Here is a 25,312-nt window from a genome sequence, read left to right as displayed (position 1 = left end):
TCTCTGGAAAATGTTAAACATAATGAGAGAGTTTTAAAAAAAAAAATTTGTTTTATAAGCTTTCCAGATTTGCAATCTGTATATTTTCCTAGCCCCATTCCTTTGCTCTGAAAACAAGTTTTGTTAAACAAACACTTATTAAGATCTAACATGTGCCAGGTATATCTAGGGGCAGCCCGAACCATCACTGGATGCCTCCCAGCAAAATCCTCCAGGGGCAGGCAATCTGGGAATTACAACAGCATGAAATCATCCGTCCACCCCACCCCCAACTTCAGAACTGCTAAGCCGGTGAGTGCAGATTTCTCTCCAGTTCCTTAACATCTCCTTTCCTGTGCTCATTGACTACTTGTAGGCCTCTGCCCATATTCCACCCATTCTTAAGAGCCCTTACTACAAAACTTTCTCTCTATGCCATGCCTCCAAACCCAGTACCTAACTGATTGATTCCAAGTAATTGCTACATTGTCTTTTTTTTTATTTCTGCCAAAAATATATCTGTATTTAAAATTGATATTTTTTTAAGAAATGGGGAGTTTTTGTCCCCACAGTATCTCTAATTGGTGGAATATAGCACGCTTGATTCCGCTCATATAACTTCACCTCATCACCCTGAACATGATGGGTATTTTTTACACATACAAACTCTCTCTCTCTTCCAGGCAAGCAGCCTGATATATTGATGGAGCCAGTTGCTTAACAATCTGTTGTTTTTTTTAAGTCCCCTACCTAGTAAAATGTAGTCTTAAAACTCCAAATTTGGCCAAGGAGGAAGAGCCCCAGTTGAGGATGAAGACTCAACCATAGTCTCTTGAGTGTTACTTTTTCTTGGAGATACTTTGCTGATGTCCTCTGCCAGCGCCACACTGGCCTCAGGGGAGTCCTGCTCCCCTTTCTCAGCTTCTCCGGAATGCAAGTCAGCCGAGTGAGCCACTGGGAGGCAGCGTGGGCAGAGGAAGGAGGGCACTGAGGAGAGATACAGTTCCAGGTTTCGTTCTGGTGCTGAAGCCGCCCGCTGTGGGTCTTGGGCCTGAGCCTGGGCCACTGCATCATCAGTGACCAACCTCCCTTCGAAGTGTTCAGTAAGCCCAACAAACATGGGAACACCAGAAAACACAATTACCAAAGCTCACGGTTCACCGTATAGATGAAAACAGTGTAGAAAATGGACTGGTCCTATAGTGTCAATGTGAATTTTTAAAATGTCCTTTGGTTCCTGGAAAGAAAAGATTCAGAGGGCTACTCTGGCTTTTAAAAATTTATGTTCCCTGATGCCTGGATGGCTCAGTCATTTAAGCGTCTGACTCTTGATTTCGGCTCAGGTCATGATCTCACGTTTTGTGAGATCAAGCCCCATGGTGGGCTCTGTGCTGACAGTGAAGAGCCTGCTTGGGGTTCTCTGTCTCCCCTCTTTCTCTGCCCCTCCCCTGCTCATGCTCTCTCTCTCTCTCTCTCAAAATAAGTAAACATTAAAAAAATAATCATAAAAGGGGGTAATGGGGTGGTTCAGTCAGTTGAGCGACCGACTCGGTTTTGGCTCAGGTTATGATCTCATGGTTTGTGAGTTTGAGCCCTGCCTGCATCAGGCTCTATGCTGACAGTGCAGAGCCTGCTTGGGATTCTCTCTCTCTCCCCTCCTGTGTGAGCCAACTGTCTCTCTCTTTAAGTAAATAAATAAATAAACATTAAAAAATAATAATAAAAGAAAATTTATGTTCCTTATGTTAAAAATGCAAATCAGAAGCCCAGTTCTTCCTTAAGCTTTTATGTTTAATTTATAAACAAATATAATTTTTAAAAGGATTAAATTTTATTTATTTATTTATTTATTTATTTATTTATTTATTTATTTGAGAAAGAGGGCTGGAGTGAGTGTGGGGGAGAGAGAATCCCACGAGGAGCAGAAAGAGAGAGAGGGAGAGAGAGAGATTCCCACTCAGGCTCTGTGCTGACAGTGTGGAGCGGGGCTTAATCTCATGAACCATGAAATCATGACCTGAGCTAAAATCAAAAGTTGGATGCTTAACCAACTGAGCCAGCCAGGTGTCCCACAAACATACATTTTGATAATCACTTCATATGCTTATATTTGATGACTATTTGGTACTATTTATACATGTAGTTAATAAGACTACTTTAAACATTAAAAAATATATTTTACACATTTAAAATATTCCCTGTCCTTATAAAGTAATTCAGTCATCTGGCAAACCAACAAGGCATTCCTGAATCCCTAAAACACTAAAATCTAAACAATTTATAAATATGGTGATTCAATTTTGTTTCCTTCAATGTTCCAAAACTAATTTTATTTATTATTAATTTTTTTTAATGTTTATTTATTTGAAAGAGAGAGAGACAGAGAGACAGCATGAGCGGGGGAGGGGCAGAGAGAGAGGGAGACACAGAATGTGAAGCAGGCTCCAGGCTCTAATTGGTCAGCACAAAGCCTGATGCAGAGCTTGAACTCATGAACCATGAGATCATGACCTGAGCTGACGTCGGATCCCTAACTGACTGAGCCACCTAGGCACCCCTCCAAAACTAAATTTAAAGCAAAGTTCCACCTCAAATCACCCATCTAAACCAATTACACATTTTAAATTAGAATTGTAAGGCCAGTTTATTACTGTAATAGACTAAATTTTCTTAAATACTGCAAATACTTAAAATACCAAATATGCACAAATTACTTCATATAAACATATTAATGCTACGTGTTTGATTCTTTTAAATATTTCTACCCTTAATTTAAAAAGTTCTGCATGTTAAAACAAACTTACCTACTAAGAAGTAACTGTGTTGTCTTAGATGGCTGGGGAGCCCCTTCTCAAGTGACTTTTCGGAAACATGTTCTCAGCGGCCCAGCAGAGATTTTGTCCCAAGACTTTTGGGCAGCTTCTCAGGCCCCAAACTGCCCCTCTGAGCCCTCCTTCATGGATGCTGTGTCATTACACTCTGAATGGGCCAGTTTCACAGTCAAAGGCCCCCAAGGTTCAAGTTACACTTCATCTAATTCTTCAACCTACACACGGAAGTCAGAAACTCCCACCCAGGTTGCTGTACAACTTGTTTGGATATAATTAATCTATTGAAGGATTTATTCTTTTCTGAATTCTTTCCACACTCTCCAGCTTCTGAGGACTTCACTCTTATAGATACTGAATGGTCGAATTTCTCCTAGTGTTGCCTGACTCTGGTTATAGCCTCCGTGGTATCCCAGAAACATTTAACAGGGGGATTTGTATTTAACAGAGAATGGGTTTGCTTAGTTGGTATGAATGAGGGAAGTGGGAGAAAAATGTTATAGAATCTATTTGAGTCATTGTACTTTGTGTTATTGTTTGATGACGTTTCAAAGGTGGTGTTTTTATTTGCTTCTGAAGCTAGATAATGAATCCTTGATTGCAACAATTTATGTGTGTTTAACTCCAAATTACAGCTCCCCTCCAAAGCCATCGCATGTGTTGGGCACATGTTAGGAACCCAGGATATTTGGAAACAAACAAACCAAGAGCTTTTGTGCCCTCTTAAGGCAGCACCTGGGATAAATGGTGAATTACCAGAGAAGGAAACAAGAATGAGTTGATACAGGTGTCTCTTAGATAAGGACCTTGAATGATTGAGTATGATGTTTCTACCAACCAAGACTGAGAGATTGCAGGAGGGGCAAGTTTGGAAGCCAGGCAGATCATGAGCTCAGTTCTGAGTGTTTTTCTTTTTCTTTTATTAAAAATATATTTTTTTAAATGTTTATTTAGTTTTGAGAGAGACAGAGACAGAATGCAAGTGGGTTAGGGGCAGAGAGAGGGAGACACAGAATCCAAAGCAGGCTCCATCCAGGCTCTGGGCTGTCAGCACAGAGCCTGACGCGGGGCTCAAACTCACGAGCTGTGTAATCATGACCTGAGCTGAAGTCAGACACTCAACCGACTGAGCCACCCAGGCACCCCCTGAGTGTTTTTCTTAAGATGCATACAGGACATTGAGGAGGCTAGTAACTGCAGCTAGACGGCTTTACGTGTCTGGAACTTGGGAGATCAGGGAGAGAGGTAAGATTTTGGGAACGGGTAAGTGGCAGTTGAAGCCCTGGACGTGCATCAAGTTACTCAAGAGAGTGCTATTGTGAGAAGAAAAGAGAGCTAAGAATAGGACCCTGAAAAACACCATCATTTAAGGTGCAGACAGAGGAAGTGGAGCCTGCCCACGACACTGGGGAGATGCCAGATGGGTAGGAGAATGTTTTTCTCTCACTTCCAGTATGTCTTCGTTGGTCAAGAGCACAGGAGTGGCCAGATAGCGATGGTGATGGGCAGGGTACAGTATGGCAAGGCCATATTTGGGGTGCACTAGCGTGGTGTGGTAGGTCACAGGGAGCTCTGCCTTAAATCTCTTTCTAGAAAGCAGGGAGGGGGGCTGGGAGTCAGAATCGTTGGATTCTCTTTCTCTGCCACTTCATGTTTCTCCAAACGTCCTTTGCTTGTTCTGAGCCATAATCTGTGTAGGAAAGTCTCTTTCAAAATGTGAGAAGGAAGCAGAGTTGGTAGAGGGAGGGAGAGGGGTTGGTTCTGTTGAGTGTTCATGTGTGTCGATGTATGTTTGTGTATGTTGTCTACACACGTGCACATGTGTGAATGTGTCCCTGTGTATGTATATGTGTATGGATGTGTGTTTTATATTAGTATTTATGTGTACATGTGTGTATAATATGTGTGTTTTTCTCTTGAAAACGGGAAAAGTATAGAAGAGGAAGCATCCAGAAACTCTTATGCCAATTCAATAGAGTGATTTTATGTTAATTGAATCTAATAATAAGAAATTTGGTTTTGTGTTTTCTTTCTTTTAAAGTTTAGTTATTTTGAGGGAGGGAGAGAGCGGGGGAGAGGCAGAAATAGAGGGAGAGAGAATCCCAGGCAGGCTTTTTGCTCTCAGTGAGGAGCCCGAGGCAGGGCTCAAACTCACAAACTGTGAGATCATGATCTGAGCCGAAGTCAGGAGTCAGATGCTGTTTTCTATATGTATATGTTCTATTTCATTTTTCTAGTAATTCACCTTATTGTATTTTACGGAAGCATGGGTCTGGCAGATTGCATACAAAACTGCTCCTTCATCACGGTTAGAAAAACACTAATTAGGACCAGATCAAGATTCTCGGAAGGTCCTGATTCTGAAATTCCCAAGGGAGAGAGACTCACTTTAGAAATCTGAGGTTCCTGCTCTGGGTCTTATCGGTGATCCATGAGGACGTACAAGGGGGTCAGACCTCAGACCTGACTGGCATCTGGGGGCATCACCTGCTCTTCCTCCCCTCCGTCTCCTTTACACTAGATGGGACCCCCAGGCAGGTCTCAGGTGGGTGGGAGACAGACCCTGCTGGACGTCCCAGCCCGAGCCTTCTCAGGATGCTGCCCTCCCTCCTGCCTGCAGAACAGGTACAGCTGATGCCTGAAAGATAAGAAAGGGTTTCCAAACCTCACTACTTTCCTGGGATAGTAACATACACTCGTGAGGAAGACCCGAATCTCTAATTGCAGCAAAACCAGGCACCTTTGTCCAATACAGGGAACCCAGTGAAGATTCTTCTGCCTTTTTTCCTTGGATAATCTCCCCTGCCTTGGTCCCTCTGAACTGTCCAAACACAGCCCTTCCAAGGCCCGAACTTGGTTAGCATTTGTAATTTTATATTCCTTTTCTTTAAAAGGGTCTTCAACATTATGTATGCCCTGGGCCCCACAAAACCTGGATCCGTCTTTGCTGAGGTCCTCTGTGCTTGACCCCTGAAGGGCCACACGGTATCACACGCAGGAAGATAAACAGCAGTGAAGGGCCAAAGACAATGACTTCTCTTTCTGCATCATTGGGAGCATCCATAAAATCCCCTATGCAATTAAGTGTGCGTGAAGTTGGGTGTGTGGGAGGGAAGTGGAATTTACAAAGAGGGTAAGGATTAGTAAAGAACTAGAGGGTGGAAGTGTAGCAGCAATGTCCAGAGTCCGCAGAGCTTAGGGTGGGGCCTTGGACACCGGCTTTAGACAATATTATTGAAGTGCACAGTGACCAGTTGACATCAGCTGGAAACAGGCCGTCCTCCTGTTATGGAGAGACACGGGCCATGGTGCAAGGAGTGGCCAGTTGCTTCTCTCTGTACAGCAGTCTGGGTACTTCCCTGAAGTGAGCTCACATGTAGTTAAGGACACAGGCCCTTGGCTCAGGTGGCAGTTTTCACAGCCCTTCTTGCAGGCTACAGTGGGGGTCTGACAGGTGGCGGCTGATGAGGGAGCGCGAGGCAGGCAGAGGGGCCAAAGCACAAGCTAACACCCAATCCCCTCCCCAGGTGGGATCTGTGTGATATTCCTTGGACAAGGAACAAGAACAAAGGAAAGGGGTTTAAGTGCTTGCCATGGTGATGTGGGAAACTAAGGCAAGTGGAAAATTAAATTCCCTTACTGCCTACAGCCCACCGACAAGTCCTTGAAACTGGCAGAATGACCTCCCTCTAGGAGCTCAGCTGCCTCAAGGATGACACTTTGCTGGGGCAAAAGAGAACCTTAGCTTAACATTATCCCAACCTTGAGGATCCTGTAAGTCTACTTCCTTTATCTCAACTGTCACAAGATATATGCTGGCAATCATACTCCAAGCTTATGCCCCACCCCCCGCCATTATACATCGATATATCATACCGATGTACATAAAGGGTCTCATGACTGAGGTTTTACTAAACGGTAATAAATGGCATTTCCCTAGCAATAGCTAGTCCCTCGAGGTCCTGGAAACCTTGCTTCCAAATTCCTCAGGTCTATCCCTGACCCCCCTCCCAACCTGAAGATATATAATGAGTTACCATCAGGACCCCCCAGTGCAGCTCTTCCTGCCCATGGGTCCTGTCCCCGTGCTTTAATAAAATCACCTTTTGCACCAAAGAAGTCTTCAAGAATTCTTTCTTGGCTGTCGGCTCTGGACCCCACGAACCCCCGTCACCCCAAAACTTCATCAGTGGCCACACTGGAGAGGCTTCATGCAGGAAAGTGTTGAGGTCTTTGCAGTGTTTTGTGTACTTGTCGATGTCGCCCATTGCGGTGTTGCACCCCTGCTGCATGTGCTGAGTTTCAAACCACCGAGCTGCAGTCATGTCGCTGGGCTTGGCACTGACTGGGACCTCAGCTGGCCACAGCCCCGGGAGCAGCCGCAGAGGGCATGATCCCCCTCTGGCTGCTGCCCTCTTTCTTAGGGGAGTAATGGCATGGAGGAGGAGGAGGAGGAGGAGGAGGACACCATGTGGACAGCCCTGCTAGCCTTTCCAAGAATTTCATACCCCAGGGCAAGTATTGCAGACCTTCTACAGCAGACATTTAAGAACACCACTGGAATTTTATTGTTCAGTCTCCACAGATAATGTGCCTTTTTATGCTCTCAATAAATACTGACATTGTTCACCCCTCTTAAGAGTTTTATGAGGCGAGTATGATTACTTTTTTAAATGTCTGAGAAAAGTTGAGAAAATCGCCCATCATCACACAACTAAAGAGTGTCAGACATAAGATTTTAATCAACGCCTCTCGGTTTCCAATGCCCCTATTCCTTCCATGTGCCCATGTTTCTTCTTTGAAACTGAGACATCAGACCACAGGGGGAACCAATCTTGGAAGAAAAATGGGCTAAGTAAGGGTCCACACCCCACTCTCCCAGGTTAGCTCAGGAGTTCCTGAAATCAGCATTAAGGCTGGGGAGTGAGGCTAATGCTTTTCTGTTCTTACAGAAGCTAGAAAAACAGTCACTTCCAGTAAGAGAATCACTGCTCCAGCCGGCCAAGCAACATGGTGAGTGGGGTTCTTTTGTGGCAGATATTTGCCCTGTTGGAGAGTCTTGGGATAATAGAGGGTTAGAGCTGGAAGAGTCCTTAGAAATACCTCGATCAACTCCCTCTTGTACCAATGAAGGAGCTGGAGTTTGCGAAACATCAAGTGCCCTTCCCAAGGCCACCGAGTGAATGGCAGAGCCAGGGCCAGGAGCTTTCTGACTTTCAACCCACCCCTTTGGTGTGATGCCAGGCTGAAAAGGGAAGGAGAAAATGGTTCCCATGGAGGCAGAGCACAGTGAGTGTGTCTCTGTTTGTAGTCTTAGGTGGTGCATGAACATTGCCTTCAATAGTTCTCTTATGATCCCTGTGATAAAAATTTAGGAGGAAGTCTCGTATTAGAGCAGGGAGGTAAATAAATTGTTTGTTTCTCTCCTTTTCTAACAGAGACCACAGACTTCAGGCTGAGTCTTCAATAAAAAACATTATCTGGGTTGAATTTTTAAAAATTGGATGACATTGGGGCACCTGGCTGGCTCAGTGGGTAGAACATAGGACTCTTGAACTCAGGGTAATGAGTTCAGGTCCCATGTTGGGTGTAGAGATTACTTAAATTATAATTAGGGGCGCCTGGGTGGCTCAGTCGGTTAAGCGTCCGACTTCGGCTCAGGTCACGATCTCGTGGTCCGGGAGTTCGAGCCCCGCGTCAGGCTCTGGGCTGATAGCTCAGAGCCTGGAGCCTGCTTCCGATTCTGTCTCCCTCTCTCTCTGCCCCTCCCCCGTTCATGCTCTGTCTCTGTCTCAAAAATAAATAAACGTTAAAAAAAAATTAAAAAAAATCAACGGTGCTTTAAAAAAACCCTAAAAATTAGATGACATTCATTAAGCTTCTTTTTTTATTTACTAAAAAAATGTTTTTTTATATTTTTGGGAGAGAAAGAGAGACAGAGTGTGAGTGGGAGAAGGGCAGAGAGGGAGGAAGACACAGAATCCAAAGCAGGCTCCAGGCTCTGAGCTGTCAGCACAGAGCCCGACGTGGGGCTCCAACTCACGAACTGGGAGATCGTGACCTGAGCTGAAGTTGGACTCTCAACCGACTGAGCCACCCAGTCGCCTCTCATTAAACTTATTTTTACTTGTATTTATTGACACCAGTATTCCTTGAAATAAGGTGTTGCACAATTTCATTGAAAAAGAATTATCTGAGGGGCGCTCGGGTGGCTTAGTTTGTTATGTCCAGAATTCGTGATCCCCAAAGACCACCAGAGAGCCAAGTCCCTGGTGCAAAAGCAAAAAGCCTTTATTCCAGCTAGCGCGAGCTCAATCCCCTACCTGAACCGAGGCAGCGGTGAGATACCGATACCGGAGAGAGAGCGGGTTTCAAAAGCACAAAGGTTTTATAGGGATCATGGCCTTAGCCGATTGGCTGGGGAAGGGTCGTGGCGTCAGCCGATTGGCTGGGGAAGGATAGAACAATGGCTGCCAAGGTGTGGTCCCAGATCAGCAATTATCAGTGTCACCTGGAACTTGTTAAAAATGCAAATGTTGGGCCTGGTAGTCACAGACCTACTGAATCAGAAACTCTGGGGGTAGAGCTCAACAATCTGTGTTTGAACAAGTTTTCCAGGAGATTCTGATGCACCTGAACTTTAAGAACCACTGTGTCTGAGGATCTCTAACATGTATACAGAACATTTCTCACTGGTCACCTATTAACCATTGGCTGTCAGCCTTGCTGTGCTATATAAATACCTAGCACCAAACACCATCCCCAGAGACTCTGATTAATTGGTTTGGGGAAGGGTAAAATGCTCCCAGGTCATTCTAAGCCTGGACAGGGTTGAGGGCTCCTGCCTCTGGCCCCTACCTGAGAGAAGCCCTCCCTCTTCTACTCACACTTTCCACGCCTCTCATACTCCCTTCCTCCCACTTTAGACTTCGGAAGAATGCATCAATCAGTAGCCTGCTTTCTTAGAAAACGTAAGTTACTCAAGGGGAGGAGACGTGGTCTGAGGTTTGAGTGGGAACCTCTTTCTGCGGCCATGTCAGGGACATAGTCACTAGTTGGCCGGCCTAGGTCTGCTTTTTCAAGTTGAGCATCTGACTTTGGCTTGGGTCATGATCTCCTGGTTCTTGAGCTCCACCAGAGTCAGGGTCTCTGCTGTCAGCGCAGAGCCAGCTTCAGATCCTACATCCCCCTCTTCCTGCCCCTCCCCGGCTCTCGCGCACACGTGCTCTCTCTCAAAAATAAATAAACATTAAAAAAAATAAAAAGAACTATTGGAGCTAAATGAGTACATATATATTCAGTAAATTATAATACTGACAGTAAGGGGATAGTGCAACAGTTGTCAAGGGACCAAGCAAATGACTGCAGTGGGGCGCTTGGTCTAGGCTTCTCAAGTCCGTGTTGCTGTGTTGGCTCTCACCCAGCATCTCAAGCTCTGGGATTTGTGTGACTTCACTGCCTTTGAGATAAAATGTTCCTCAAAGTTGCAAAAATCTCCAAGGCTGCTAGGATCTGCATTGCCAGAGGCGAAACTTCTGAGACATCTGTCCCTCCGCCTCCCAGGTGGAGCCTGTTTGCCTTTTCCACAGCTGGGATCCCTTCAGGCACTTCTCCCCACAAAGCTAACAAAACATTGATTTTTGTGCCCAGGAGAACATTATCCAGCAAACAGTTGACTTGGGCCCCAGGGAGCAAATATACATATAGTTTTATATATATATATATATATATATATATATATATATATATATATATATATACACACACATATATATATACATATATATATGTGTATATACATATATATGTGTATATATATATGTGTGTATATACATATATATATGTGTATGTACATATATATATATATAGTTATATAGTTATATAGTTATATAGTTATTTCCAGGAAGTCATTTCTCTTTTGCAGGCCCTCAGCTGAGCCTCTCTCATTGGGATGGGAGGATCACCAAGTGGTTATTCATCAACAGTCGCAGACTCAAGTGTCCTGGATGGGGATGGCAGCAGGGGCCAAGTGCTGGCATTAACATTTTATGCTGACAGGGGCGCCCCGGGGGGCTCAGTCAGTTAAGCTTCCTCCTGATCTCATGGTTTGTGAGATAAGACGGGCTCTGTGCTGACAGCTCAGAGCCTGGAGCCTGCTTCACATTCTGCATCTCTCTCTCTGCCCCTCCCCCATTTGTGCTCTGATTCTGTCTCTCAAAAATAAATAAATGTAAAAAAAATTTAAAAAATAAAACATTTCGTGCTGACAGAGATGGCTGACCACAGACTTTTCAAGCCCTGAATCCAATTAAGTTGCAAACATGCTTTCCCTCAGGTAGGTGCTGACCCTGCAGCTGGCCAGCCAGCCCCACTCAAGGAAGTCTGGGGAAGGGCTTCCTTTGTGTGTTTGATCCTAGTCATTCGTCATAAGTCTTTCCAACTGCCACAGTCTCAGGGCCCTTACGTCCATTAAGTGCTAGAGGCTCAGTGCCCAGGGTCTGGGAGGTTTCCAAGGGCCTACGCGTTCCAGACTGGGAAGAAAACTATATGGAGTATGGAAAGCGTCCACTGCAAAATCTCACATTTAAAATGTGTACTTACCTGCTACCACAGGAACAAAGTCGACTTCATCTGTTTTGAAATTTGGCATCTTTGGCAATTTTGGCAACTTTTTTGACAAAAAGTTGATCAGATTGCAAAACAATCTTAGGTTAAATTTTCTCATCTTACAGGCATTCCCAGGTACAGCAATGGCAGAAGGAGCGGTGCCAGTTACAAATTATTTGCGGTCGATTTCAAAAATAGTTTTAAATATCATTTCAGATACATTTCTGCAAGAACGATGTTGAATGAGGGATATGTATATTAAATATATTCAATGTGATGCAGTGTTAAGGTGCCTAGGTTGGTATGGTGGCATGAAACACGGGCCTACTTAAGGGTCAGGTCAGCCCAGGGCTGACAACAGCAACAGAAGGAAAGGGATGACATTAACCACCGTTTCGTGAAGGTCTACTGTGTGCTTGGCATAGTGCTGGGTACTTCGTGAAGAATGATAGCTATCATTTAAAAAAGTGTTTACTGGGGCACCTGGGTGGCTCAGTCGGTTAAACATCTGACTTGTGTTTTCGGCTCAGGTCATGATGTCGAGGTTCGTAGGTTCGAGCCCCATGTCGAGGCCCGGGTCGGGCTTCTCCTCCCTGCTTGAGTGGGAGTCTCTTTCCCCCTCTCTCTGCCCCTCCCCTGCGTATGCCCTCTCTGTCTCAAAATAAATAAATAAACTTAAAAAAAAAATTAAAAAGTGTTTACTGTGTGCCAAAGCATTGTGCTTTATATACAATTTTATCTACAAAGCAATATTATGTGTTCCATGTTAATAGTCCCATTTTCCAGAAAAGGAAACTGAGGCTTGGAGAGGTTAAGATCACAGATTTAGTAAGTGGCAGATGTAGTAAGTGGGATTGAAAATGAGGTAAAGTCTGGCTCCAAAGTTACATTGTCTCTTTCTGTTGCACTGCCTTCCTGTTTATTGAATTTACCTAATGGGTTAAGGTTGGTGACCAAATTTCTATTCTAACAGACTGGTTTTCCTTTTGTCTCCTGAACATGTTTTGTTCTTTTTTGTTTCTTCCCTGAGAGCCCTTTCTCAAATATTATCCATCTCGCAGAGCTCAGCTTGATCGCCTATGTGAGCTTTCCTGAGGCCAATTAATCCCTCCTGAACCTAACCTTCTTCAATGATACTTCTGGTAGCACTCATTTGGGTACTTAGCTGTGTGCTACCTTGTTTTGTTATTTGATTCTTAGATTTGTATCCAGTCTTCCCAACTAAATGGAAGACGTCCTCTAGTGCTCCGCTGGCTAAGAGGGACACTCAGTGACTATGCTGCCTCTCGGAATCCACATCATTTGTTTTTGTTTTTTAGTGTTTATTTATTTTTTATTAATTTTTTTAATCTTTATTTTTGAGAGAGAGAGACAGAGTTGAGAGGGGGAGGGGCAGAGAGAGAGGGAGACACAGAATCTGAAGCAGGCTCCAGGCTCCAAGCTGTCAGCACAGAGCCCGACTCAGGGCTCCATCCCATGAACCGCGAGTTCATGACCTAAGCCGATGTTGGATGCTCAACTGACTGAGCCACCCCAGGTGCCTCCCTCCTTTTTTTTTTTTTTTTTAAATGTAATGCATTTTTTTTAGTTTTTATTTTTGAGAGACAGAGAGAGACAGTGCATGAGCAGGGGAGGGCAGAGAGAGAGGGAGACACAGCATCCGAAGCAGGCTCCAGGCTCTGAGCTGTCAGCACAAAGCCCGATGGGGGCTCGAACTCAGCCCCGAGATCATGGCTGCGAGATGATGACCTGAGCCAAAGTTGGACACTTAACCAGCTGAGCCACCCAGGCGCCCCACTTTTTGTGGCCTTTGACTTACTACGAGCCTGTGTGCAGCATTTGGACCTCCCAGGGATGACAAAAACAACAGTGATAAAAATGATCATAGCTAATATTTATTGAGGGGTTTCTATGTTCCAGTCACTGTTCCAAATGCTCTATGTCTGTTTTCTTTTTCTCTTTCTTTCTCTTTTCCTTCCTTCCTTCCTTCCTTCCTTCCTTCCTTCCTTCCTTCCTTCCTTCCTTCCTTCTTCTTCTTTCTTTCTTTCTTTCTTTCTTTCTTTCTTTCTTTCTTTCTTTCTTTCTTTCTTTCTTTCTTTCTTCCTCTTTCTTTCTTTCTTTCTTCTTTCTTTCTTTCACACGTGAAGGACCTTCCTACTGCCCTTGCCCCATAACTATCTTATTGTCCTCATCTAGTTCTTGAAAAGAAATACTGGTCAGAGACTAAGGCCCATTGAGAGCCAGTTAAGGAAAATCCCATTAAGGCCAGTGTACTCCTACCCTTGACTGAATGCAGATGTATACCAGGTATACAAAGACACAACATAAATGTATTCTTTCCCAATTTTCCTGGAATTATTTTGGGGGGAGAGGAAGTAATTTAAAGCACTATTTTTACATAAAATAAAAATGTATGATGGAGTATGTTGAAGAATTCAAATAAATTACCGATTTTTTTCAATTTAAAATGTTTTTGCTTTGAAATAACTTCAAATTTATATGTAAGTTTCAGAAAGAGTACACAGAACTCCCCTATACGCTCCAACCATATCCCCCAATTATTGACAATCCTGAACTATTGAGAATAGGTTACAGACATGATGCTCCATTACCCCTTCATACGAGAGTGAGTATTTCCCAGTTACAAATACCCTGGCCCACATAAACACAGCACAGCCATCAAAACCAGGAAATTAGCATTGATCTATTACCCACAATGAAATTTTAAGATAACATATAAGACATTTATGCATATGTCTATTCTATGAATATTAGTTAAGTGAAAAAAGGAGGCTTCAGAGAAGGCTCTTGTTGCTAGGCACGACTTCAGGTGTTTTAATTAATTCTCCTCTGTCATTTCTAGCACATTTCTAGCAAAGTCTGAGAAACATTGCTCTGGGGGCTCTAGTTGACCATGAAAACCCAGCCCTGGGTATACCAACTGTGAAGGTAAGGAATGGTGACCCTTACCAAAGATAAAATATTTGGGGATGTCTCAGACCCACCTGGAGGTCCACCAAGTGGCATCTCTGCAATGTGTTCACCCTGGCCCCGAATAGCAGATAGGAAGTGAAGACCTTTGTTCCTGCTGCATGCCCTTACTTATGTGTCCAATAGCCAGTGACATGACCCAAGGACGTGCTTGACTAGTTTATAATCAAGTTCTTGGGTACTATGTTTTTCCCCATCTCACTGACACAATATGAACATTCAGCTGAAGGGGATGTGGTCCGCGGGTGAGAGGCAGAAATGTAAACGTGTCAGGATTATGGACACTGAACACTCTTTGGGATGAACGTGCTTTTGTCTCAAGTCCAGGAATCTGCCCATTTGCAGATTCATTTGCCAATCCATGGATAGTGAATTTGACCTTGGAAAATGTCTGAGATCCATTTGGGACAATTAATTAGAATGTCAGTTTGTAAATATCACTGGACTGGTTGAAGATACCTGAGTACTTACTTAAATTAGCCACGTGATCTTGGACAAGGTGTTTAAGTCCTCTGGGTTTTACTTTTCTCATTTGCAAAATGGAGAAGGCTGAACTAGATGATGTCTGAGGTCAGTGGATACAATCTCTTGTAACATTATAATTTTATGAATATCTGCTGAAAGAGTCTAAAGCTATGAAGACATGTAGATCTGTCTTGTGCTAAATGCCATGGCCTGAGCAGGAATTTGTACTAATTTGCACCAGGTCAGTTTACGTTTTAAATGTGTAAGCTCAACTAAGTTTCTATGTGAAGACCATAGAAAGTGACAGCTATGATGCTTTCCCACTGGAAGTCCATTGGAAAGCAGTGGAGGACAATGACCCATGGGCACTGGTGGCAGTTTTGAGTAATGGAAGACAAAGTATGAAAGGGAGCTGAATCGGAGAGTGGGAAAAATGTAAGAGGTCTTCCATGATGGAGGTGAGGGCATACTAAACTCACCTGAGGACTGGTTTAAATGTCTCAGGAGGGAAAATTGGAAATGTCACTAGAGCGCTTTCTCCATCAATTGCTGTGATACTTGAATCCTTTGGAGAGGAGCTGACATGGTGAACACCCTCAAAAGTTAGTGGCCCTAAATCCTATGCCTTCTTTTTATATCTTTTGATTCACGGAAGGTAGAGTTGGGGGAAAGAAAAAAAAACCCTTAAGTAAAGTAGTCTTAACAGAAATACTTGATAGCCACCTCCCCCCCCCCCCCTGCTTTTTTGGTCCCATTTGAAAGTATTGCTCCCTACCCCACCCCACTCCAAATTACTTTTCCTAGAGGGATGAATGCATATTGTCCTTTTTGTCTGACCTTGAGCCTTGCTTTATCCACTCTTGGCTAGGAACTACAGTTGGCAAAGGAAGGCTGAGGAGGAGTTTGGCCTCTGTTGAAATCCTTTGTTCTTCTGTCACGGAAGTCACGCCTGCTCCATCCATCACAGATTTGGCCACCCAACATTTGACACCACAGTAATAAATATGATAACACCTCTTGAACTTTTCCTACATGCCAGCCACTGTACTAAGTACTTTAAACATATTGTCACATTTAATCTACCTGATACTCCCATGAAGTAGGTTACCTTTATATAGATAGGAAATTCCCATCTCCCTAAGTCAGGAGGATTTTCCATCAGAGTGTATATTTCCTTTAGGGGTAGACATCTTTCCTTACCTCCCCTCTTGTGAACCAAGGGCTTCCTACAAGGCCCCGTTAGTGATGTGTTCTCATGCTCCTGTGGCTTCATGGATGCTCCTAGGCTTACTGGCTTTGGAGTCTTGCACAGGTAAGCATCCTGGCAAGAGCTGTATCTGCTCTTCTTTCTAACTTCCATGGTGGGATGGGGGTAGGAGGAGACCTTTAAAAGACTGAGGATCTAAAGTCTTCAAAGTCCTTTTGGAAGCTGCAAGAGCATAAGAATGGGCCAAGGCTCTCTCAAAGGAACATCCCTGGATGTTATTGTCATTGGTGTATTTCTTGCCTTAGCACTAGAGTTATTCTCTTAGAGCCATAGATACTATGAAGAAAGCCATTGACACTATGAATCAGTGTGTGGAGAAGGGCCTCATCTCAAGAGCATTTCCTCTTCCTACATTCTGCCCTTGAGATCAGGACCCTTCTTTTCACATTGACTCAGCTGGCCCTCTTTGTAATGTCTATGGGTCATTTACTTCAGTGTATGGAGACTTTGGGAAACCAGGGTGATGTAGAAAAGTTTCCTACCTAATATACCTCAGTTTTTACTTGTAGGAAAGTGAGTGAGCTCTAGAACCAGTTCTGGGGTTACTTTCTTTTCTTTTTGAGAAAGAGAGAGAGCAAGTAGGGGAGAGGGGCAGAGGGAGAGAGAGAATCTTCAGTAGGCTCCATGCTCAGCATGGAGCCTGATGTAGGGCTTGATCCCATGACCCTGGGATCATGACCTGAGATGAAATCAAGAGTCATACACTCAACCAACTGAGCCACCCAGGTGCCCTTTGGGTTACTTTCTTTTCTGGATTCCATGTCTGCTCCATATTAGGTCTGGGTTGAAACAATTTTCTTTCTCTTTTTCTTTTTTATTTATTTTGAGAGAGAGAAAGAGAGAGAGCAAGCATGAGCAGGGGAGGGACAGAGAGAGAGAGGGAGAGAGAATCCTAAGCAGGCTCTGCTCTGACAGCACAGGGCTCAAACCCACAAACTGTGAGATCCTGACCTAAGCCAAAATCAAGAGCCAGATGCTTAACTGACTGAGCCACGCAGGAACCCTGAAACAATTTCCTTTAAAGCCACCTACACAAGGCTTGACAATGTTCCCCTACACAGTCTCCTACACACTCCCAGAAACAGCAATGTTGTAACTAATCAGCCTCCTTTTCTCATCCTTCAGCCATCAGGTAGGACTGCATCAGGCTTCAGCTGGCCTTAGTAATTGGCCCAAACCTGTTATTCACTTTGGACTTCACCTTTGACCTTTGGAAAGTTGAATAGTCAAATGCTTATTTCAATATTATTCTTGGCATCTCTCAACTTGGCTGTGATCAAAGTCATGTGAAGGAATGGGTGACTGTCAAACCTAATCAGTTAAATCATCAGTGATGAGAACAAGCAAGTCATTTGGATTCATCGTTAATATCTGAATCACTTTCAAATATTAGTGGGCATTCTAGATGTAACTTACAGTGAAATTTTCCTTATGAATTTTTAAGTGTTGAAATTCTGTCAGTCAGTAGAAGTATAAATGCACACTTATTATTTTAAGAAAAACGCTGAATAATTAATGATTGTAAAAGATTATATTATATACAAAACAATGAAGAATTTTCACATAAAATAGGAAAATCAGTTGACAGTTAATATATGAGAAGAGATAGTGTATTAGCTGGACAACTTTAAGAAGAACCTCATATACTTTTTGAGCCAAAGTATTTATAACAATTTAATAAATAGTATAAGTACTATTCAATTCAAAAAATAGTATAAAGCAGAGCAACAGAAATTCAACTAGATTATAATTCCATCTATGATTCCATTATATCATAATCTTTATAGAATTGATTGGTGTATTAGCATTTATCATGTTAAGTAAAATAATTGTTAAGAACTATACATTCAGAAGGATTTTTTATTGAGGTGTAATTTACATACAGTTAACTATACAAATCTTAAGTGTACAACTCAATGGGTTTTCACAAAGTAAACATCCAGACCAAGAAAGAACATTTCCAGCTTACCTCTTACCCCTTGCCAGTTAGTATTCCCCAATATACCACTATTTTGAACTCCATCACCACAGATTACTTTTGAATTATGCTTGATTTTTAGTTACTTAGTACTATTTAGGTCATGAATCTTTTAAGAAAAAGTTTTATCTGGAAATTCTTTTCATTTTGAGAGGATGCACTAAAAGCATCATTATAGCCACTTCAAAATTTTGTGAGGAGGATGTCTTCAAAACCGTAATATCCATAAGAAAAAACATCAATACATATAATTTATATTTATATATGATATATATCAACTTATACAATTTATATTTATATGAATATATAAAGAGTTGTGAAAAAAAAGGGAAAAAGTCAATACCCCCAAGTATCTTGCTTTCTATGCACCTCATTGAAACCATCTATTTAAAGTGATAAATGGGGTGCCTGGGTGGCTCAGTTTGTTGAGCATCTGACTTCGGCTCAGGTCATGATCTCAGGGTTTGGCTCATGGTGAGTTCCAGTCCCTCATCTGGTTTGCCTCTGTCAGCACAGAACCTGCTTTGGATCCTCTGTCCCTCTCTCTCTGCTCCTCCCCCGCTTGTGCGTGTGCTCTCTCTCAAAAACAAATAACATTAAAAAAATAAAGTGATAAACGTAGAGTATAATGACCATAGGATATATAGATTTACACTTTGTAATTTGGAATCTGGCCACAATGTGTATTTAGTGCACCTCTACTTCCAAGACTCAGCAACGTAGTGCCCCACGTTCTGCTTGAATTGTTCAAAGTTCCACTCTTTCTTTTGACCGTCCCCTCCCTACCTTCCCTCCACCTCCTCTCCAAACACCAGCCCACCCAGCAGGACTCTGCAGACTTGTCCTCTAGCTACTCATGAACATCACTCTAGCAGAAGAAGGCCCTCAAGGAAAGTTGAGTGGGGCATTTGCCTTCTTCGGCATGTTTGCCACCGTGGATTTGACTGGACAACTATTTGTAACTACTAGTGGTCATTATTAATTGCCTACCAGGGCTGAGGGCTGCTTAAGGCATCATAAATATCATTTCTAAATTTTCCTGCAATCCTATTGGGTAGGTGGTATCACTCCCATTTTGCTGTATGGAAGCACAGCTGCAGAGAGGTTCAGTAGTTTGCTCGAGGTCACTTGGCCAGGAACACTGAGCCAACCAAGATTTACACCCAATTTTATCCATCTCCAAAACTGACTCTGACTCTGGTAAGGAGTACAGGAGCATGGGTGGTGTCGGGCAGGGACAGGTAGGGAACAGACTCCCCAGCTGGGAAGGGAAAGTCTAACAAGGTAATTGGACAGTGAAGTAGGGTGGGCATGGGCATAGTCAGTTTAGGACTGAAATAGAGAATGTGCTGGTGATGGTTAGGGCTGCAGGTGATGTGGTGGGGGGGGGGGGGTGGGGGGCACTATCAGAACAGAGCCAGTGTAAAGCCACAGCTTCTCCAGTTCTGCTCACTAGAGAGGGAGAAGTGGTGTCTACACCTGGGGGGACAGGGAGATGGCATTTCCACATCTCAAGCCCTCTGGCCTCGGCAGACCGCCAGATTGGAGAGCCAGAGAAGCACCGAGGCAGGAGAGATCATTATCAGAGGAAGGAAGCTCTGGCAGCTCCCACCAGCCTGTTTGTGACCAGCAGGCTCTGGGCCACGGAAGTCCCTTGAGGTCAAGGGAAATGTGATCCTGGAGCAGGGGAATGAAGCTGGGACACTCCCCTGACCCTATGCCTTCAGGCCAAAGGGATCTAGCCACAGCCAGGCCCGGGGTGGGGGGGTGGGGGGGCTGGGTCGGAAGAACAGTGGGCTGGAGAAGGGGGAGCCCGGTTAGAGAGGCAGAGAGAGAATGGATTAAGATCCCTGGAGCACCTCATAAACAGCTCTTGGCTAGAGACGTAGTGACCTTTATTGCAGCCAGCACAGGACAACTGGCTCTTCGGAGAGCTCTCAGGGGATATGGGTGAACTCTTACCTAGTTCTCTAGTCCCTGTAGAGGTCTCTCCTTTTTTGCACAATGGTCAAGTACAAAGTACACCGTATTTAGAATAAGGAGTCCTAAGTGCAAGTCCAGGTTCGGCCACTAACCAGTTTGACAAGCTTTTTAATGAATTACACTTTCTCAAATCTCAATTTCCTCCCCTAAAGAAGGCACATAATCCCTCTCAAGTCTATCTCACAAGGAACTCATGTGGCTCCACTATGAAAGCCTAAAATGCTACATAAATATGAAGTGGTACTTTGTTTTCTTTCTTCCCAGCTGCCTCTCCACACACAGGCCATGTCACTACCACGTTATCTGGGGAAGATTCCTAGTTTAGGAACTGGAGCAGCTCTGTCCATAAATCCCATACCCTCCTTGTCCATTTATTTCCCCCTCTTGTCATGCTGCCATGAAAAGAGGGGACAGGGGAGAGATGTACAAGGCACAGGCCAGGGAACCCATACTCTTAGCTTGCTCAGCCCCTCTCTTGAGGGTAAGCTTCTGGGAAAACAGCAACAAAAAGATGAAAGACCATGTCTTCTGGAGCTTAGCCCTCCAACCTGTCTACCTCAGCTCACCCTCAGCCTCTCAGAAGAGCTAGGAAGGGCCCTAAGAGATGAGAGGAAAAGAACCTTCTGGACATATGAAGAGTGGCACAGAGGGGCGCCTGGGTGGCTCAGTCAGTTGAGCATCCGACTTTGGCTCAAGTCATGATTTCAAGGTTTGTGAGTTTGAGCTCTGCATTGGGCTCGCCTCTGTCAATGCAGAGACCACTTTGGATCCTCTGTCCCTCTCTCTCTCTGCCCCTCCCCCTCAGTGTCTCTCTCTCTCAAAAATAAATAAACATTAAAAAAAAAAAAGACTTGCACGGAGGCCTGGAGAGGGAATTAAGGTACAGCCCAAGAGGGAGGAAGGCTGCATACCTAAAGGACCTAGTCCAAGTGCACAGGGACCAGCTTGAATTTCCCAGAGCCTCCTGCCTGGGGAGCATCACAGGCTACAATGTAAGAAGCGACCAGTTGCTTCTTTTTGTACTTGCAGTTTGGATACTTCCCCGAGGTGAGCTTACATGTGCTCAGAGACACAGGCCTTTGGCTCTGGTGGCAGTTTTTACGGCCATTCTTGCAGGCTATGGTGGGGGTCTGACAGGTGGTGGCCACACTGGAGAAGGATTCATGCAGGAAGGTGTTGAAGTCTTTGCAGCGTTTCGTGTATTTGTTGATGTTGTTCATTGCAGTGTCGCATCCCTGGGGTTTGGGCTGCACGTGCTGAGTTGCAAACCACTGAGCTGCGGTCATGTTGCTGGGCTTGGTACTGACTGGGACCTCAGCTAGCCACAGCCCCAGCAGCAGGAGCAGGAGCAGAGGGCTGAATCCTGTTCTGGCTGCTGCCATCTCTCTCAGGGGAACAGTCAGGATGGAGGGCTGGGTTTGCTGGGGACAGAGAACAAGAGGTGAGAAATTAGTCTTCCTGTATGCGCTCCTTGTATCTCATCACCGTTACCTTCCCCACTGCCTCCTTCTTCCCTCACGCAGGGGTCTCATCCCTTCTTCCCTGCTCTGGGTGCCCTTCTCACCCACTGTGACCCCATCCCCCTCACCTTGTATCCTGTCTTCCCTCATTCTGTCCTCCTACTCTTTGTTCTATCTCCTCTCCCTCAAGCCCCATCCTCTTTGTGCCCTTATCCATTGGCTCTGTGTCTCATCTACTCCATGACACCCCCTGGCCCCCGTGTCCCCACTCTGTGCCTCCATCCTGGCATCACTCTCCTCTGTCCTGTGTGTGTGTCCTTATCCCTTCTTCCTTCCTCTATCTCATCCCTCACTCTCATCAGAGCCTGTCCCTTCTCTGTCCTCTCTCCTCACCGAGGTCCCTCCACAGGTCTCACCTCCTCACTGAGTTCTCGTGCTTCTGCAGCTCCAGCTTAGCCCCTGTTTAGGCTGCCCCTACCTGCCACTGGCCTCAGATCACTTGCCTTTTAACTCCTTAAGAGCTGGCCTGAGCTACGTTGCTTCTGTTTGAGGGCGGGCTGGGGAGCCATCCTGGATCAGGAAATGAATCAGGTTCATGCCTTTCCACCTACATGTCCCAAATAAGTGGATACCTATGGAGCTAATGTACTTGCCTAAACAGGTTTGGCAATGAGGAAGCTTCAAACCTCATGCTCAAAGAATAGATTTGGCCCCCAGCCACATGGTTTTAATGACTTAATAAAGCACCTGACCCAGGTGTCAACCCCAAACGAATTTCAAGAGAGTTGCCATTTATCCCCCATATACACCTTTGGTTCATGATACCGGAAGAGCCAGTCCCTGCAGTGGTAAGGATGGCTTTTTCTCTGACCTGATGAGATGCAGAGAGAACAGCCTAGAATATTTGTATGATTTCTTGTCATCAGGACTTCCTACTTATCTTTTGGAGGAGATGGAGGAGACAGGGAAGTGGATGATTCATCACAGTCACGATGCCCAGCACCACCCCAACTCAGCTCACTGTGGTCGCTCACTCCTCTGGGCCCCTCAGTGCCAGGTGCTGAGCAGGGCCACCTGACTTTACCTGGAGAAGGCCCCCAACACCTTTCATCCCTCACTCTTTTCCTCCTTACTTTGTTAAAATTTGCAAAATTTAAACATCATCCAAATTTGAAAATGCCGTTGGGGGTGGCAGTTGCCTCATTCTGCCACAGGCCTTTATCTTGCAGGCCTTGTTCCTTGGGGTAGTTCTAGCTGTGTGGAAAGCCTGAGGTGGACTGGTCTGGGGGCTCTAGTGAGCTTGGCACAGGGCACTCAGGAGAACCGAGACGCTGAGGAATAGAATCATCACCATCTGTGGGTGGGAAGTCCCGGGAAACTGAGATGAACAAGAGTTTTGTTTTCAGGACTCACCTGTAAGTAGTAGTTGATCTCAGAATACTGAGTTCATGTTCATCCATGCAGTAAACACGTATGTATTGAGCACTATGTGCTGAGGTGCATAGATCAGTGAATAAAAGAGACAAACATCCCTACCTGTGGTGGAGCTTACATTCCACTGGGAGAAAGATAGTAAAAAATAAACATACACTTTGCTTGAAGTGATAATTGCTAAGGAAAAAGGTAGAACAAGAGGGAAGTTGGTAGGCAGTGATTTTTTTTCTTATTCAGCAAAGTGTATGTATTTCTTTTAAAATATTTAAATAATCTGGGGCGCCTGGGTGGCGCAGTCAGTTGAGCGTCCGACTTCAGCCAGGTCACGATCTCGGGGTCTGTGAGTTCGAGCCCCGCGTCAGGTTCTGGGCTGATGGCTCGGAGCCTGGAGACTGTTTCCGATTCTGTGTCTCCCTCTCTCTCTGCCCCTCCTCCGTTCATGCTCTGTCTCTCTCTGTCCCAAAAAAAAAAAAAAAGAGTTGAAAAAAAAATATTTAAATAATCTAAATCCAAGTTAGTTAACATATAGTTTAATAATGATTTCAAGAATAGAATTTAGTGACTTATCACCTAAATAAACACCCAGTGTTCATCCCAACAAGTGTCCTCCTTAATGCGCCTTACCCATTTAGCCCATCCCCACTCCCACAACCCTTCCAGCAACCCTCAGTTTGTTCTCTGTATTTAAGAGTCTCTTATAGTTTGTCTCCCTCTCTGTTTTTTTTTTTTTTAATTTTATTTTTGAGAGAGACAGAGATGGCGTGAGTGGGATAGGGGCAGAGAGAGATGGAGAGAGAGAGTCCCAAGCATGCTCCATGCCACCAGCACAGAGCCTGATGTGGGGCTTGAACTCACAAACCGTAAGATGATGACCTGGGCCAAACCCAAGAGTCGGTCACCTAACCGCCTGAGCCACCCAGTCACCCTTCCCTCTCTGTTTTTATCTTATTTTTGCTTCCCTTCCCCTTTGTTCATCTGTTTTGTTTCTTAAATTCCACATATGAGTGAAATTACATGTTTGTCATTCTCTGACTAAACTGACTTATTTCACTTAGCATAATACACTCTAGTTCCATCCACGTTATTGCAAATGGCAGGATTTCATTATTTTTGATTGCCAACTAATATTACATTGTATATATACCACATCTTCTTTATCCATTCATCTGTCGATGCACATTTGGGCTCTTTCCATACTTTGGCTATTGTTGATAGTGCTGCTATAAACATTGGGGTGCATGTGTCCCTTTGGCTCAGCATTTTTGTATCTTTGGATAAATATCTAGTAGTGAAATTTCTGGGTCGTAGAGTAGTTCTATTTTTAATTTTTTGAGGAACCTCCATACTGTTTTCCAGAATGGCTGCACCAGCTTTCATTCCCACCAGCAGCGCAAAAGAGATCCTCTTTCTCCACATCCTCGCCAACATCCGTTGTTGCCTGAGCTGTTAATGTTAGCCATTCTGACAGATGTAAGGTGGTATCTCATTGTGGTTTTGATTTGTATTTCCCTGATGATGAGTGATGTTGAGCATTTTTTCATGTGTCTGTTAGCCATCTGGACGTCTCCTTTGAAAAAACGTCTATTCATGTCTTTTGGTTAGGCAGTGATTTTTAAACAGGGACATTAAGGTAGGCGATGCTGGGACAAAGACCTGAAGATGAGAAAGTGAATTTGTGCTTATGTGGGGAACAGTGGTCCAAACAGAACAGCACTGCAAAGGCCCTAAAGCAGACAGATGCCTGGGTGTTGGAACAGCAAGGAGGCCAGTGTGGCTGGAGCAGGTGAAGGATGATCAGAGCAGGTGAAAGATGCGTCAGAGAGGGACCAGTGGCCAGATCATGGAAAGCCTCAGAGACCAGTAAAGGATTGTGACTTTTACTCTGCACACACTGGGGAGGCCCTGGGGTGGGGGTGTTCTAAGCAGAGGAAGTGAAAGGCCCTTGTAGATTATAACTGTAGCGAAGCCATGTGAACCTTCTTGATTGTAAAGTTTGTGTTCTGGTCTAGAAGTCAGAATTTCAAGTCGAGAAGAGGAGGTTTTTGTTTTGAGGGCGGTGGAACATGATTTTAGTAGATGGAGTGACCTGCTGAGGGTCAGGATGATTTTTGGAAGAAAAGGTGGTGTTGGAGATGGGAAGCACCAGTAGATGGCGACAGAGAACCAGGAGCAAGTTCACACAGGTCTCTGGCTCCTGTGCTCTGCCCTCAGCGAGACCTTGGCTGTGGAACAGCATTCACTGCTTTGTTAAGGTGCCCGAATCTTTGCAGTTTGAACTTCTGGATAGAGAATTATGCCTCTGCTGCTGTAGAAATGCAAA

At 44.5% G+C, this 25,312-nt stretch overlaps 2 protein-coding genes and 1 long non-coding RNA gene across 3 annotated transcripts in view; 2 read left to right on the top strand and 1 right to left on the bottom strand.

The window, feature by feature from the left end:
• The window catches only part of NDRG2 (NDRG family member 2), an 80,528-nt gene that overhangs the window by 31,633 nt on the left and 23,583 nt on the right, over positions 1 to 25,312 (top strand). The window lies entirely within an intron of this gene.
• Positions 7,258 to 11,011, top strand: LOC131516874 (uncharacterized). The gene is made up of 3 exons (XR_009264279.1): positions 7,258 to 7,820; positions 8,246 to 8,291; positions 10,732 to 11,011. It is a non-coding gene; the product is annotated as an uncharacterized LOC131516874 (long non-coding RNA).
• Positions 20,902 to 21,555, bottom strand: RNASE7 (ribonuclease A family member 7). Its single transcript, XM_058738442.1, has one exon. The coding sequence runs from the start codon at positions 21,478 to 21,480 to the stop codon at positions 21,019 to 21,021; it is 462 nt and encodes a 153-aa protein (XP_058594425.1). The 5' UTR covers positions 21,481 to 21,555; the 3' UTR covers positions 20,902 to 21,018.

This window comes from Neofelis nebulosa, chromosome 7 (assembly GCF_028018385.1).
Source record: "Neofelis nebulosa isolate mNeoNeb1 chromosome 7, mNeoNeb1.pri, whole genome shotgun sequence".
Taxonomy (NCBI): domain Eukaryota; kingdom Metazoa; phylum Chordata; class Mammalia; order Carnivora; family Felidae; genus Neofelis; species Neofelis nebulosa.
The sequence above is the reverse complement of the archived record's forward strand: the minus strand, read 5'-3'. Positions and strand labels throughout refer to the sequence as shown.